We start from the raw sequence: 14,303 nt of genomic DNA on the forward strand, positions 1-14,303 counted from the left end.
TGTTTCTTAATACAGACGCAAAATTTACTTTAACAAAAGAAGTATTTAATATCAAAGCATATTACGATTCAATGCCTGCTTTCTTTGGTCTTACTTATATCTACAAGTATCAAAGTTAAATAAGTTTACTTTATTCTTATATCAAAATAAAAATAAAAACAAAATAGTATATCTTATAATAGGAAGACTAGTCAAAAGCTACGAATTGCCCATAGAAAATGTTACATCTCATAACTTTTAATAATATGCATAATAATAATAATGATAAAAAGAAAAAAAAAATGAAACAGAATAAAGAACAAATTACGAACACCTAAGCTTAAAGATTAAGAGACTATAGAAATTATCTAAAATGTTACATCAACCAAGGGGATAATGGCAATTGACCTCGGAAACACATTCGAAGCCTAAGCATTCCTTAGAAGATCCTCGTTACCTATCAGAGGGCAGAATTGCTGCAGACCTGCCACATCATGAAGAAATATCTCTGTGGATACTATTAGGAAAACAATGAATTTTGTTTCCTTTTAACGAAGCTCGGCCACGGCAGTGCCAGAGAATAAGAATTAATTCATTTCTACAATAAAAATAATAATAAGAAGAAGGCAGAGAAGGTTCGCTTTCAAAAGATCACAAGTAGCCGCTGCATTTTGGTATATATCTATTTCCTTCATGATGGAGATTAGAGTTTTAAAAAATGCTTACAGCATGCTAAGTGCTATCTCCTTTGTTAACCAGTGGAGAGAGAGATATCTGGCTTAAGGTTTCCGTGCTGCCTTTAAGCTCTGAGCAAACTCAGCTCCAGTTGGGATTCGAACTCAAGCCCCCCTTGGTAGGTAGCCAAGCCTTGTTTTTGCCTTTTAGCCAAACATCCAAGATAGATTTTCAAAGCTCTTTTCGTTTTGGAAACGACCGACAATAAGAAGACAATACGAATGTATCTCTTCCTGTTCTAGGAAGTCCTACGTGGCATTCCTCCTTGGTCAAAGTTGTCTTACACTTGATTCTAATCCCATGATTTTTTAATTTGCACTGATGACCCTTGACCCCTCCCCTCCGACCGCCGCTCCTTGCATCTGATTGCGTGAGAGACAACAGCATTGCCCACAAGTGTTGTTTGTGTGTCCCCTTTATGACGTAATACGATAGCAGACGCCAAACATTAATTAGTGCACCGCAGTCAGCAAAGACGTTTCAGTTTTCAATCTTCAGCTTTAGCTGTCACACACGCTTCGCAGTAGCGTTCACATGTAATGGCGAAGAGGTGCGGGCGGCCCAAAGGTCCTATATTTTTTACAATTGATAATTATAAGATATTGTCGTAAAACTTTAAAAAAAAATGTAATGATATATGTGATGTTATTATTTTAAGTATCCAGATGTTTCTAAAATTGACTTTAAATTGTGTAATTAATTTGAGTTCAATCACGTGTCTGTTGTGAATCTACCTACAAATTTGTGTTCAAATGTTAAGGCAAATGTTTCACATGACTATGAAGAGAGTCACTTGAAGTTAATTTGTTATCAATTTTTTATCGTGTAGGCTAAAAATGAGCAATATTATATAATGTTAATAGTAAAATATGGCTTCCAAAACGGATAATGTTTTATTATTGCTAAGGAGAATTGGGATGAAAAGACTTCGAAACAAACTAAACAAAGAAACAGGGCAGTGTAATAAGTATATTGTGTCCTAAATTACTTGTTAGATTTTGATATGCCATAATCATCATCTGTCCCTTGACTGTCTTAATAGGGACTTGTAATCAACCTCCCCCCCCCCCAAGCGGAAGTTATTGGAAGCATAGCAAGAGTAAGGGCCGGTCTTTCAAGTTGTCCAGCTTTTCTTTGGTCGACCATTTCTTCGTGCTCCTCCCATTAAACCTTGAACGATAAGTATGGAAATGAGGCGTGTCTAACAATAAATTAGACATTGACATATGAATGAGACTCCTTTATTGATACGAATGGAATTTTCATGTGATTACAAGCACTCATTTCTCTAATCAATCTAAATTATCAAGCTTTATGCCATTGGGAACTTAACTTTTTATATTTATATACAGCACACCATATGGCCTCCGTTAGCTCAGAGTCCACCCAGCTCTAATGGGTACCTAACACTAGTTGGGGAAAAAAGTAAAGGCGGTTGGTCGTTGTGCTGGCCACATGACACTCTCGTTGACCGTGGGCCACAGAAACAGATGACCTTTTACATCATCTGCCCTATAGATCGCAAGGTCTGAAATATACACGTTACGTTCTCTACTTTACCATGATAACCATCACACCAAAACAACAACAACAACATACTACCCAGCTTGCTTGAACAACATGAGAATAAAGGGTATTAAAATTTGGCATTGTGTGTGTGTGTGCATAGGTGTGCCTAGCTGTGGCTAGGTGTGCCTAGCTAAGCCTAGGTGTGCCTAGCTAAGCCTAGGTGTGCCTATGTGTGTCTAGCTAAGCCTAGGTGTGCCTAGCTAAGCCTAGGTGTGCCTAGCTGTGCATAGGTGTGCCTAGCTAAGGCTAGGTGTGCCTATGTGTGCCTAGCTGTGCCTAGGTATAACTTAAAATCTTCGACAACACAACAAAGACCAAACAAAAACATAAATTCATTTCAAGTGATTGTCACGTTTTCATGCTGGATATGAGGACCACACCGTCTGGCCCTCTCACGACAGGGGCGGATAAGAGAGAGAAGGAAGTGCTTGTGTGTGTGTGTGGGGGGGGGGGTTGCAATATAAATGGCAGTTTGTGTTCGCCGAAACTTAATGCCTGTATTTTGTCAGCTGATTCAACAATTTTTTTTTAACTCAACGTCCGCGATGTTTGTTCATTAAAGTAATCGATAGCCTCAAGTAGGCCTAGCAACATGAAACATTGTGTGCCCCCCCCCCCTTTTTTTTCTTTTTTAATACCCTATCGGCTCACATTTTCCCCTCCTGCGCGTTGTCGAACGGTGCACCATCATATTTTGTTTCCCATGATAAAATTCTACTTTACGAATAATATTGGTTTAAATAAATTGTTTATTACCAGTAGTCTATAACTAGCAGAAACATGAACTGTTTTAGTGCGTATTATTATTATTTTTTATTAAAAGAAAAAAGGAGTTTTCCGGGACGAATTAGATTTACAAGAGGGTGAAGTTATTAAAACGAACAGAACTTTTTTGTTTTATTGCAGTATGTAATCTAATATATTTATTATTATTATTTTTAAGAGAAATGATTGCAAAGTCTAAAAATGGTTAATGAAATAAAATATAGAAGAAAATAATTTACAAAATGAAGTTGAACCCGAGTAAGGCAAAGAAAGCGTATACAGTTATATGAACAAGAAAAATTTGAAAAAATTTATATTAAAAAAAAAACAAGGCTTTTTATTTATATTTATTAATATTATATTATATTTATTATATTTATTGTTCTTATATTTATATTTCGTCAATTATTTTGGATTAGTCATGTAATTTGTTATAAATAGTTAGAAAGCGTGCGATTGGGAATATTTGTATTGTTATTGTCTAGCGACATTGTCTTGCTCAGTGCGCTATGGTCCAATCATTTTGGTAGACCAGTTGCTCGAGTCTTAAATTCGTGTCCTCGAGCCGCAATGCTGTAAGCTCAGTGTCTGCAACTGAACCTATTCAAGCACTTATTAAAGGAAGATTTTATAGTCTTACAAAAATAGTCTTATTTGTTTCAAATGTGTAGATTTCTTCACAATGCATATCTTCTCTTATCTAAATACATTTTTTTGGATAAAACAAAATTCATTTATTACGACGAATTAATTAACTGGCTAAAAGTTTGATTGATTCTTGTGTAGTCATCGACAAGGAATAATTGTGCAAGGTTTCAACTTAATCCGAGAGGTTGGAGAAATAAACTGTACAATATTCCACTCATAACAAACAGAGTGACTTGATATAAACTTAGTAATGGCAACTCACTGAAATATACATATTTAAATAGAGAGATCACAAAATTAAACACATTCAGACATCCAGGATATCTTATAAATGAACAAATGGACTAAGATATTGTTTTGTATACATTTAATTTGGGATCCCGAAAAGCTGACTAAAGGCAAATGTCAGAGTATGTGCATGACCTGTGTGGGAATCCAGTGTGTTAGTTTTTTTGTTTTTTTTTTCATCTTCCACCTAGGACACACTCATACACACATATATACGCTTGCGATAGCTATGTATAATTCATTTGCATTAAAATTAAGGCTTCCTATTTCAATGTGTTTTTTTAAGGTTATTAACTAATGATATTTTTGTTTTCATGTTACAATATGTATGACATAAAATTCGTAGTACTCACAGTTAGACAAAAACTTTAATACAGAAAAATATCAAAACACGAGTTATATTAAGCATAACAACTTCATACAATAAAATACAAATCTAGATATTAAAAAATGGCCTCCATTCTTTGTCCGCCCGTTTTTAGATGAAATTTGAAGATAAAACTCCTCGGAATTCTAGAACTTGTGTAACAATCACTTTATTGGATTACCGTTATCTGATAAGATTTTTATGAACTCTGTAGATTTTTTTTTAAATGTAATTTGTTCCCCCATTTTATTTGCCCTTGTCATGAGTGTAGAGATATTGTAGAGTTACCGTTCATTAATATATATATACGTTGCAAATGACCAAATTGTCTCTTACTTAAATAATAGTTTTTAAAAAATTCGCAATGTTAGTTCTGCAAAATCTATAATTTGGTTGTTTTTTTTGTATTTGAATACTAAATAACAATTCTTGACCATTGCAATAAAATAAAACTAGACCTTTTTTTTTATTTTTTTGTTATAGCTGGATCTTTGCTCTAATGGGGTACTTATGATATTTTAAAATTATTGTATTTGAAGGTACTCCAGAGGCGGCAATTAAGGGGGGACAAACAAGTGCGACCGCAGGGGGTCTCGCATTGGGGGACTCCATGATACGGAGCTTCTTTTGTCACGATAAGCCCATCCGACTAATATTCGGGGCACTGTCAAGCATTCTAATGTACCGTATCAATTGGTTATGGACTGAACTAAAGTATTGTGGATTTTATTCGAAGATATTTTTCCTAAACCAGAAAATTATTGAAACCTTTCTCACATGTAGATCAATTACCATGAATGGTCTTAGTATGCCATATCGAGAACAATCAACATTACATTGTTCAATCGTTAATTTGGAACTATTCTACTTGCTCAAGTAACTAGTTTCTCTTATGAAGTTAGTGTTAGGGTTAATGTATACAGTAATATAAATATAAATAATAAATATATTTATTAAATGTTTTCAACTAAAAACAATTACGTTTAATATAGACTAGACTCTCTAATGTTTTCAAATAGGATTGGGGGGGGGGGGCTCCCTTTTTTGAATTCCGTAAACAAAGGGCGTTCATTATATAATGAATACTATATAATGAATAATATATAATAAATACTATATAGATACAAAGTAACATTTATTTATTTACCAATAATGTTTCGTTTTACAATGTTTTCCTCAGATCTTGTTTTGGATTGCCTGTGATGTCCATTGTACTGGTCAGTGTATGATGGTTCTAAGTTCTTTCAGGCTGAGAAATTTCACATAGTGACTTGATAAGCTTTTCTGTCCCATGTATTAAGAGGTCAGCCCAGCATAAGGTACTCTGCGGCCATGAAGTCCAGTAGAAGAAAACAGACCAACCCAAATAAAGTGGCACCAGGGGCCCGAGACCTGGACCCCCTTATCATGCCCTTGCTTCCGGAATTGGAGGCACCCCTGAGCCAAAAGCAAGATGACTTAGATAAGACTGATGAATCAGATGACGGTTCCCAGTCACCTATTCCTGTGACCAATGGTCAGAATGTAGACTACGAGCTTCCATTGGATATGCATGTGTCACTTATTAGCTGCCCTAACTGCAATGACAGTTTCCAGAATCAGAACGACCTTCACCGGCACAGGCTGGAAGCCCATGGGCCTGAAACCAAAAAGCCAAGGTTTGAAGGCCCACGCGAAGATTACCCCACTGCCTATCATCGTTTGGGTAGGGAGCTGCTAGAAAGTGCAGATGTCCCCCTAAGCAACGGCCATTTAGAGTCACCGCCTGCTGCACCTGTGATCAGTCCGCCAGCTTCTCCTAGCAGAGTCCCCCAACCACTGTCATTGAAAGTTCCTCCACAAATAGTATCCCCGCAAGAAGAGTGTGATTTTCCAGGCCCTCCCAGATCGCCACACACTCCTCCTCCGACAACACCTAAAATGTCGAAAGAAATGCACGGGGAGCTGGTCAAATCTGACAGAATCTTTCACATGGACGCCTACTGTGAGCTTTGCGACAGAGAGTTCTGTAACAAGTATTTCTTGAAAACTCACAAAGCCAATAAGCATGGCATTTATGAAGACAATTCCCCTCCAGCTACAAGCGTGCCACTTCCTTTTCCCGGGCTCATGCTTCCTCAGGATCACTTGTCACCTTTTAACTTTAAGATGGATTCACTAAAACCACCACCAGCAGATATTTTGCCCCCATGGTCATTCAAACTAGATTCAGTTCCACCTCCAAAGAGGTCAGATAGTTCTCCCAACATAAAAAATATGGAGCCATTGCCTATGTTTCCTATGCCACTGCCAAATCTTGAAAGCCCTAAGCCGAACAATAGTAGTAGCAATCCTCGAAATGATTTTAATTTAGACCATTCTCCACCTTCAAGCAACACAGTCACACCATCCTCTAATGCTACTTCTATTCTCACGAATATTACCAATAGCATCAAGAGTGGCCCTCCTTCCAGCAGCGTCACCTCATCTAATAACGACCCTAGCATGGAAGACTATTGCCACATCTGTCAGAAGCACTTCTGCAATAAGTATTACCTCAAGAAGCACAAGCAGGATGTTCATGGCATCGCGCCAGAAAATCCACCCAGTACGACTAACAAAAGATCAAGGTCTAGTTTGCTGGACTTGCCAATGACCTCTTCAAATCACATGATGCTTCCACAACCATTAGCTAGCCTCGCTGGCATGCATAATCTTCCAGGTATGCATGGTCTACCAAATATGCACAATATGCCCAATTTGGGCAACATGCCTCCAGGAGTTATGGTCATAAACCCTTATACACTGCCTCCAGTAGCTATCATTCCAGCTGGTTCTTTGATGCCTGGTCAGCAGCTTCCACCTCCTCCCCATCCCATAATTTCCCAGCCTATGAATATCACCCCAATGCCAGACTCTGTTCTTTTACCGCCATCTATGCCAGCTTCTTCTCCTCACATGAATAATCCTGCTGGGCATTCACCCAATAAACCTAGTCCTTCCATGCAAGACGGAGGAGTGCACTGCAACATTTGTGCTAAAGAATTCTGTAACGATTACTATTTACAAATTCACAAAGAGAGCAAACACGGAATCAGGAAAAGCATGGAAGAGTCTCCGCGTGAAAAGCAACCATCTTTTGTGAAAGAAAATCGAAATGAAGGGAGCAGACCGAGTCCTAATTCTTTTCACAATCTTGGCAAAAATGAACATTTATTTGGGCGACCGAGATCTCCAGTGGAACGCTCTTCTAGCGTCGACAGCAATTACTTCATTTGCAATATATGTAATAAAGATTTTAATAATAAATATCTATACAGAATCCACCGTATCCACGATCATGGGCTGAACGAGCTGATAGATCCAACCTTAGTCGAAAACGGGGAACTTCTGAACAAGGAGGATGCCATGAGAAATATGAATGAGTCACTTATGAGAATGGCAGCTGATGCTTCAGCGGTATGCTATGCCTCTAGTTTTGGACATCCGCCTGCCATGAAACCACAAGAAACTGTTGTTTGTGACATTTGCAATAAGGAGATGACTAATCAATATTTCTTGAGGCTTCATAAGTTCAATGTCCATGGCATCGACCCAAGCAATAATGATAAGTATGAAAGAAAATCACTAAATTCTCCTATCCCCCCAAGTTCTAAGCCTAAAACTCCAACATCCTCAGGCAGCATACCCTCCTCTAACCTGCAACCTATGAACCTGGCTCCGCATCCTCCAACCAAGCCTCATATGATTCCACCTTACCTTCCACCCAAACTTGACTTCAAAGACATGCCTCCTTTTGTCGATTTCGGCAGAGACTTTAAAGGTTTTAGAGACATGCCAGCCTTTTTGGCTGACACCATCAACCATGAGCTATTCGCTAGATCTCAAAACCACAGCCGTCACATGGACTTGAACTTCTTTGGCTTACCTCCCCTTGGGAAACTCCCCGGGGAGGACAGCATTAAACTGAACTTTGACCCGGAAGCATACTGTGACATTTGCAAAAAGGAATTCTGCAGCAAATACTTTCTAAGGACTCACAAACAAAATATTCATGGAATCAAAAGTGATACGACCTCATCTGTCAGCTCTAAGAGTTCAGAGAGTGAAAGAAATAATTATGTTTCTCCTGTCAAACCTAGCTTACCTCCAAGTAATAGTAATGGTAATAATAATTCTATTAATAGCAGCAACCACTACAGAAGCAAAGAGGGCAGTGAAAAAAGTTTGAGCTCTTGGAGGTGGAAAGAGCCGGTCAATTCATCTCGAGTCATCTGCGATATATGCAACAAAGAAGTCTGTAACAAATACTTTCTCCGTACCCACAAGCAGAAGAAACACGGGATTGCTCCAAGTGCCCATTCCCCAAATGTCAGCATGAGTGGTTCCCCAATAGCCTCTGATTGCGAAACAGCCTCTAACGCCTCTAGTCAGCCCGATGAAAGACCGTTCAGACTTGACTCATCATGCCTTCCTCAAATGATCCCACTTCCCCCTGCAGACAGAATGAGTGATAAATTCAGTCTTAAACCAATCAACTTTAGCAAAAGTAAAGATGACATGGTCTTAAACAACAACATTGAGCAGAGCGAGACATGCAACATCTGCAGCAGAAGATTTAAAAACATGGAATGGCTGAAAGATCACATTATCAAAGATCATTCAGAGTCAGAAGCTTTGGATATGCGCTCTAAAAACACATCACGGATCTACACTTGCCAAGTATGTGGAATAGACTTCCCTGCAGAGCTATCCGTGCAGCTCCATTTGATTCAGGAGCACAATGCTCGAGTCACTCTGGATACGGAGGAGCCATTAATCCCAACAGAAGAGCCAAGCCTGCCTAACGGTGAAGGCAACATTAGCAAAGTTGCTGAGCTTAGCGCCAGGTGGGGCCTTCGAAAAAAGTCGAGCAGCTACAGCCGTCTTAAAAAGTATGTTTGTTCCCGTTGTGGATTTGACACCCCTTGGCTGTCCTCTTTACTGGACCACGAGAGGTGTGAACATGGCCTCGTTTTCGATCATTCACCTTCTTTCACGTGCAAGCAATGTCACCAAGTTCTTCCATCTTTAAATACATTATCAGCCCACTTGGTCAACGTGCACGGGCTTGCGATAGAGAATGCTGTGAATGAGATTAAAAACACTGAGCCAGAGTTTCCAAATACGTTCAAGTGTTCACATTGCTCTGCCGTCTTCCCAACGCGCTCATGGGGAATGGCTCACGTGCGTCATGTTCACATTCGGAACCGAAGAGATCTCCCGATCAAAAACTCATTCGAAAAAACGTTGCTGCGTTGCCCATCCTGTCCCTTCAAAACACACTTTGCCTTCCGCCTGCAGAGGCACGTGAAATTCAGGCACCAACGCAGCCTGCGTGCTGGGAACGGGCTGAGCCGTCCTCTAAGCTCGACGTCCCCAACCCACTTGGGGAGAGCCAATGACGTGTCCACGACCTGCTTGTCCCGGCTGGACAGCTGCGTAAGCACAACCGCAATCTATCAAAGCATTGCTGCTTCTCTACTGTCAGGCCCTAAAGGTCGATCTGATAGTCCCCTGAGCTCCTTAGAGAGGGATGACCTTATACTCCAAAGCTACAATCTTCCGTTAGGACCCAGCTCGATAGAATCAGCACCGTTCAAAATGGCTGCCCAGTCTTCGGCTGCCTCTGCTGTGATAGGGTTATAAACGGACACTGAAAATACATTTCTATATATAGTAATATTTAATGAACAGTTTTATTCCTTTTCTTTCATTCCACCCGCTGTGTTTGTTTGTTAAGACTATTTCACACCTACCTTTGTCTCGTGCTATAATTCAATAAGTCTCACTGATGAGAATACAAACTCTGCCAGAAATATGGTACTTCATTTCAGTGCCGTAACAAACTTGATTGGCGGTCAATGATAACAAAAAATCAGCCAAATTGGCTTCAAGACAATACAACAACCTTCACACAGCAGAGCAGAAGAATTGTTTAAACTCCCTTAAGTTCAGAATGTCATTAATTGTGTAAATATTCTCACCGTAGATCCCCACCCTTTCCCCACCCACCCCGCCTTTTCCCATACTCCAATAAGAGAAGAAATTAATTTCAAAATCTTATAAAAAATGTAAAAAAACAACAAAAAGATAAATTTTAAGAAGTATCGATGTTTAATTCTTCTCAGCTCTAGACACAAATAGATGTGAACTTGAAATATTTAATATTCCAGACACTTTTTTTTTGGACAATTACTTTTTTAAGTATTACTTTTCATGGTTAGGTATGTTGATAAGTATTACTTCACATGAAATGAATGGAATTGAGGATATACTCACCTTATAGACATTGTTTTTGGTCTACTACAAGCTGTCTCTATATCATTTTATATATATATATATATACATATTACATTTATATAAATATATATTTATATTTATATATATATATCTATTACTTTATTGAGCGTTATAAAACCTCAGGTATTATGTGTGATGCAAGAAATGACATGGCCAATGGACAACTCCCTGCCTACCGACCAGTGTGCACTTTGGCCTAAGTGTTTAAGTGTTTTTGATCTGTATTAAATCTTTGATCTTTAAGTGTGTGTGTGTGTGTGTGTGTGATCTTCTTTTGTAAATTTATGAAGTAACATTTTTTATATGAAGTCAGACATGTGCAATGGAAAGTTTCAGTTTATCTTATTAACATAATTGTCATTACTGTTTTTATTATAATTTATACACAGAAGACAAGGAATGTTGTACTAATCAATATTAATAACTATGCCCCCCCTTTTTTTTATTAGAATATATAATAATTTGCCCCTTTAGAATGCATAGTCAGTAGTGTACATCTTTTTATTATTTATACCGGTACGTTACATGTGCAGCCTTTGGGCATATGTAAGTACAAGTATTGAACCGGTTCGCGTTGAAATTTTGATTCGCGCATGTTGAACAAACATAAAATTGAAATTGAAAAATGGATTTTTGGTTGGTTTTTTTTTGGTCATCTTGAAGAACGCAGTATTCTCCATAACCTCTATCGCTACCCCCTTCCACCTGCCCCTAAATACTAAAAACAAAAAACAATGACCCTATAGTGAAAGGCGTAACCTGTTCTCGTCAAGACGAAGGCTCTGAGCTTATTTAGACAATTATCTTGTCATAGCTAAAGGTAATAGATATTGATTCCATTCTGCAACAGTAAGCCGCTGTTACTGTGTACGCTTAATAGATGATCAACTAGCGCTCAAGAAGAAAAAAAAAGTTAAATAGCTGAATGCCTGGAAGCGACGATTTAGTCTTGTCTGCCATTTAAAGTTAACTGCGCTGTTTGTGGAGTAGAAATATATATATATTTTTTTTTAAAGTGGCAACCGATTTCCAGTTGTCATGAAATCAGTTTAGTAAGATTTGTTTCGCTATAAACCAGCAATGAATATAAAGTTGTTTTTTTAAGTTCCGATCAGAGATCCAAATATCTAGTACGATATAAGGGAGGAAAAAGTTGTTAATTGTGAAATATTCTCCCTAGGAATCAATAAGCTCTTCAATTCGTTTTTTTGTTCTTTATGATCTTGTGAAAGGGGCAAGGAAGGCGGGGGTGGAAGGGTTCTTGTGATTTTTTTTTTTAAATTCTGACTTGATTCTTAGTTTGAATGGTGAAGTTGATTTTATTACGGAATGTTGATTTAGCATGGAGCAATTAGCTGAGTGCTTTGATACATAAATAATTCATTTCTAACCTATTGGGTTGAAGCTGAAAGATATCAGTGCACTTCATATTCAGAATGTATAAACAAGGATTCCTCTGATCCATTGCAAAGCATTACACCTTTCCATATTCATGTAACTTTACAAAGCAATTATCTATGTGTGAAATGAATTTTGACTATAAAGTATTTATTTTACATGGTCATTATGTTGAAATACTGCGAGACTGTATTGTGATTTTTCTATATAAAATAAATACCATATTTATATATGAATATAACATTTTATTCTTTCTGTAAGCAATACTGATGGATACAACAGGTACGAGTGTTCCAGCTACAATCATCAGGATTGTAGATTGGTCAATCAAAAATTTTAAATTGTTCCCTCTCCCCTTCCGAAAACAATAATTCTATTGAATTTTTTTTTTTTTTAATTTAAATTTTTAATGTGTTTTGTTTATTAGCGTGAGAGATGCAGGTAACATGAAAAGTGAACTTTGCTGGTACATAATAAGTCTAGTCCTTGTAAGCACAACGTTCCTAGTCTGTGGGTTGATATTTGTGTAAGCCTAAACCTTGAGGGGTCGGGGAAGGAGGATACGAACGGCTTTGAAAAGCTGGTGATAGAACTTCTGGCTTAAAAACTTATTTTCGCTGTTAAAATATTTTGTCAGGACTAAATCGATCTGTTCTGTTTAGACTTTTTTTTTATCTCATTTACTTGCTATAATCTCAATTTGGGATCTTAACAATTTTGTATCTGGTCTAGTCAATAACGGTATGTTATCATTTTATCGCGTTAGAAAGAGTTTGGTTTCCCTATGTAGAGAAACACTATTTGCAATAAGTATTTTTAAATAAGCGAGATTTATATGCAATGCAAGTAGACTGCATTTACCTAAATGTATTGTCGAGATTTATGCAAATACTGGGCTATTTGTCTAAGTGGTATTGGTTTATTAGTTGGTAGGGGCTTACACTTGTGTAGATATGATGGTATGATACAACATAAGTATTAGTTGAAAAGTAGTTTGATAATATGTTTATGTTTTATTGTAATTTATTAATATAGTAATATAGATCTGGATCTCTGAGAATATATCCAATAAAATTAATCAACAGGATTTCTACGAACATTGATTAAGTCATTAATCCATCCCAGCTTTTAAATTTCTATATAGGTCAACTGGGTAACTGCTCTGAAGGTTTGTCCCGGTTGCGGTATTAATTATAATAAAATGTTCGACCTAAAATGCAATCTTATTTTTTAATACATTATAAAGCAACACTTTTCCATTCATTTATAAAGTCGTGAATATTATTATTTATTTATCGTGTAAGTAATGTACAAACATTTGGATTCCTTTTGAAAATGCCTTTGTTTCGTTTTTCGTTTAAAATATATTTTATGTTGAACTATTTATTAAGGTTTTTATATTCACATGTGTACAGTAATGATGACTCCATTGTCCTGAGTACTTCTGTTCCATGCGTGATATTATTCTAATTAATGTAAAACAGAAGAATGAACTTTATTTATTGTTTATTGTTTATTCACTGTATTCATTAAGATCAATATAATTCTTTAAGTGTTCTATCTTCTGTATTTGTATACACACACGCAAGTAATAATTATACTTTAATATGCATCGATATTTTGTGTATCGATATCCGTGATGTGCCGAAGTTAATCGATAATGGTCGACTTCATTTTATATATCAAGTGTGTGTGTTTTTGTGAGTTTGATTTATGTCCACTAGGCCCAACCACCAGCGTGCATATGGATTATCACCCTTTTTTTTTGTTTTTGAGTCTTACCAATAACCATTTGTCTATTGTAACCACTTTATGCTAACGCAAAACATTTTTTTTTGTACTTTGATCCTAGTAAAGTCAGAATCAATACATCTGTTTGCTATGAACAATGTCTCTGGGCAATTATGCTTGTGTTTGTTTGTTGTTGTTTCTTTTCAAGATAGTAAATTGATTCTTACTTAAATCTTGCTACTTTCGAAATGTTATGATTATACGTTATGATTATACTTCATGATGATTAATGTCAATAGAATTATCATAATCATTTCACAGAGAAATTGAGAAGGGAAAAAAAATAGATTTTAATTTGTAGAAAAACGATAATTTTTAATTAAGAATAATTACACTCTGACACCAACAGTTATCTCTTTTAAATATTTACAAGGCTACGGAGATTTTCATAATGTGGAAGTAAATCTATAGATAGGTTTGTCTTTGACGGATCTAACAGTTT

The 14,303-nt window shown here is 37.0% G+C and overlaps 1 protein-coding gene across 1 annotated transcript in view; it reads left to right on the top strand.

The window, feature by feature from the left end:
• The window catches only part of LOC106060625 (uncharacterized), a 30,353-nt gene extending 16,320 nt beyond the window's left edge, over positions 1 to 14,033 (top strand). The window contains exon 2 of the mRNA XM_013218582.2: positions 5,532 to 14,033. Within this exon, the coding sequence (XP_013074036.2) occupies positions 5,684 to 10,018 (4,335 nt within the window). The 5' untranslated portion in view covers positions 5,532 to 5,683 and the 3' untranslated portion in view covers positions 10,019 to 14,033. The remainder of the gene's footprint in view (positions 1 to 5,531) is intronic.
• The last annotated feature ends 270 nt before the right edge of the window (positions 14,034 to 14,303 follow it).

The sequence above is a fragment of the Biomphalaria glabrata genome, chromosome 5, assembly GCF_947242115.1.
Source record: "Biomphalaria glabrata chromosome 5, xgBioGlab47.1, whole genome shotgun sequence".
NCBI lineage: Eukaryota > Metazoa > Mollusca > Gastropoda > Planorbidae > Biomphalaria > Biomphalaria glabrata.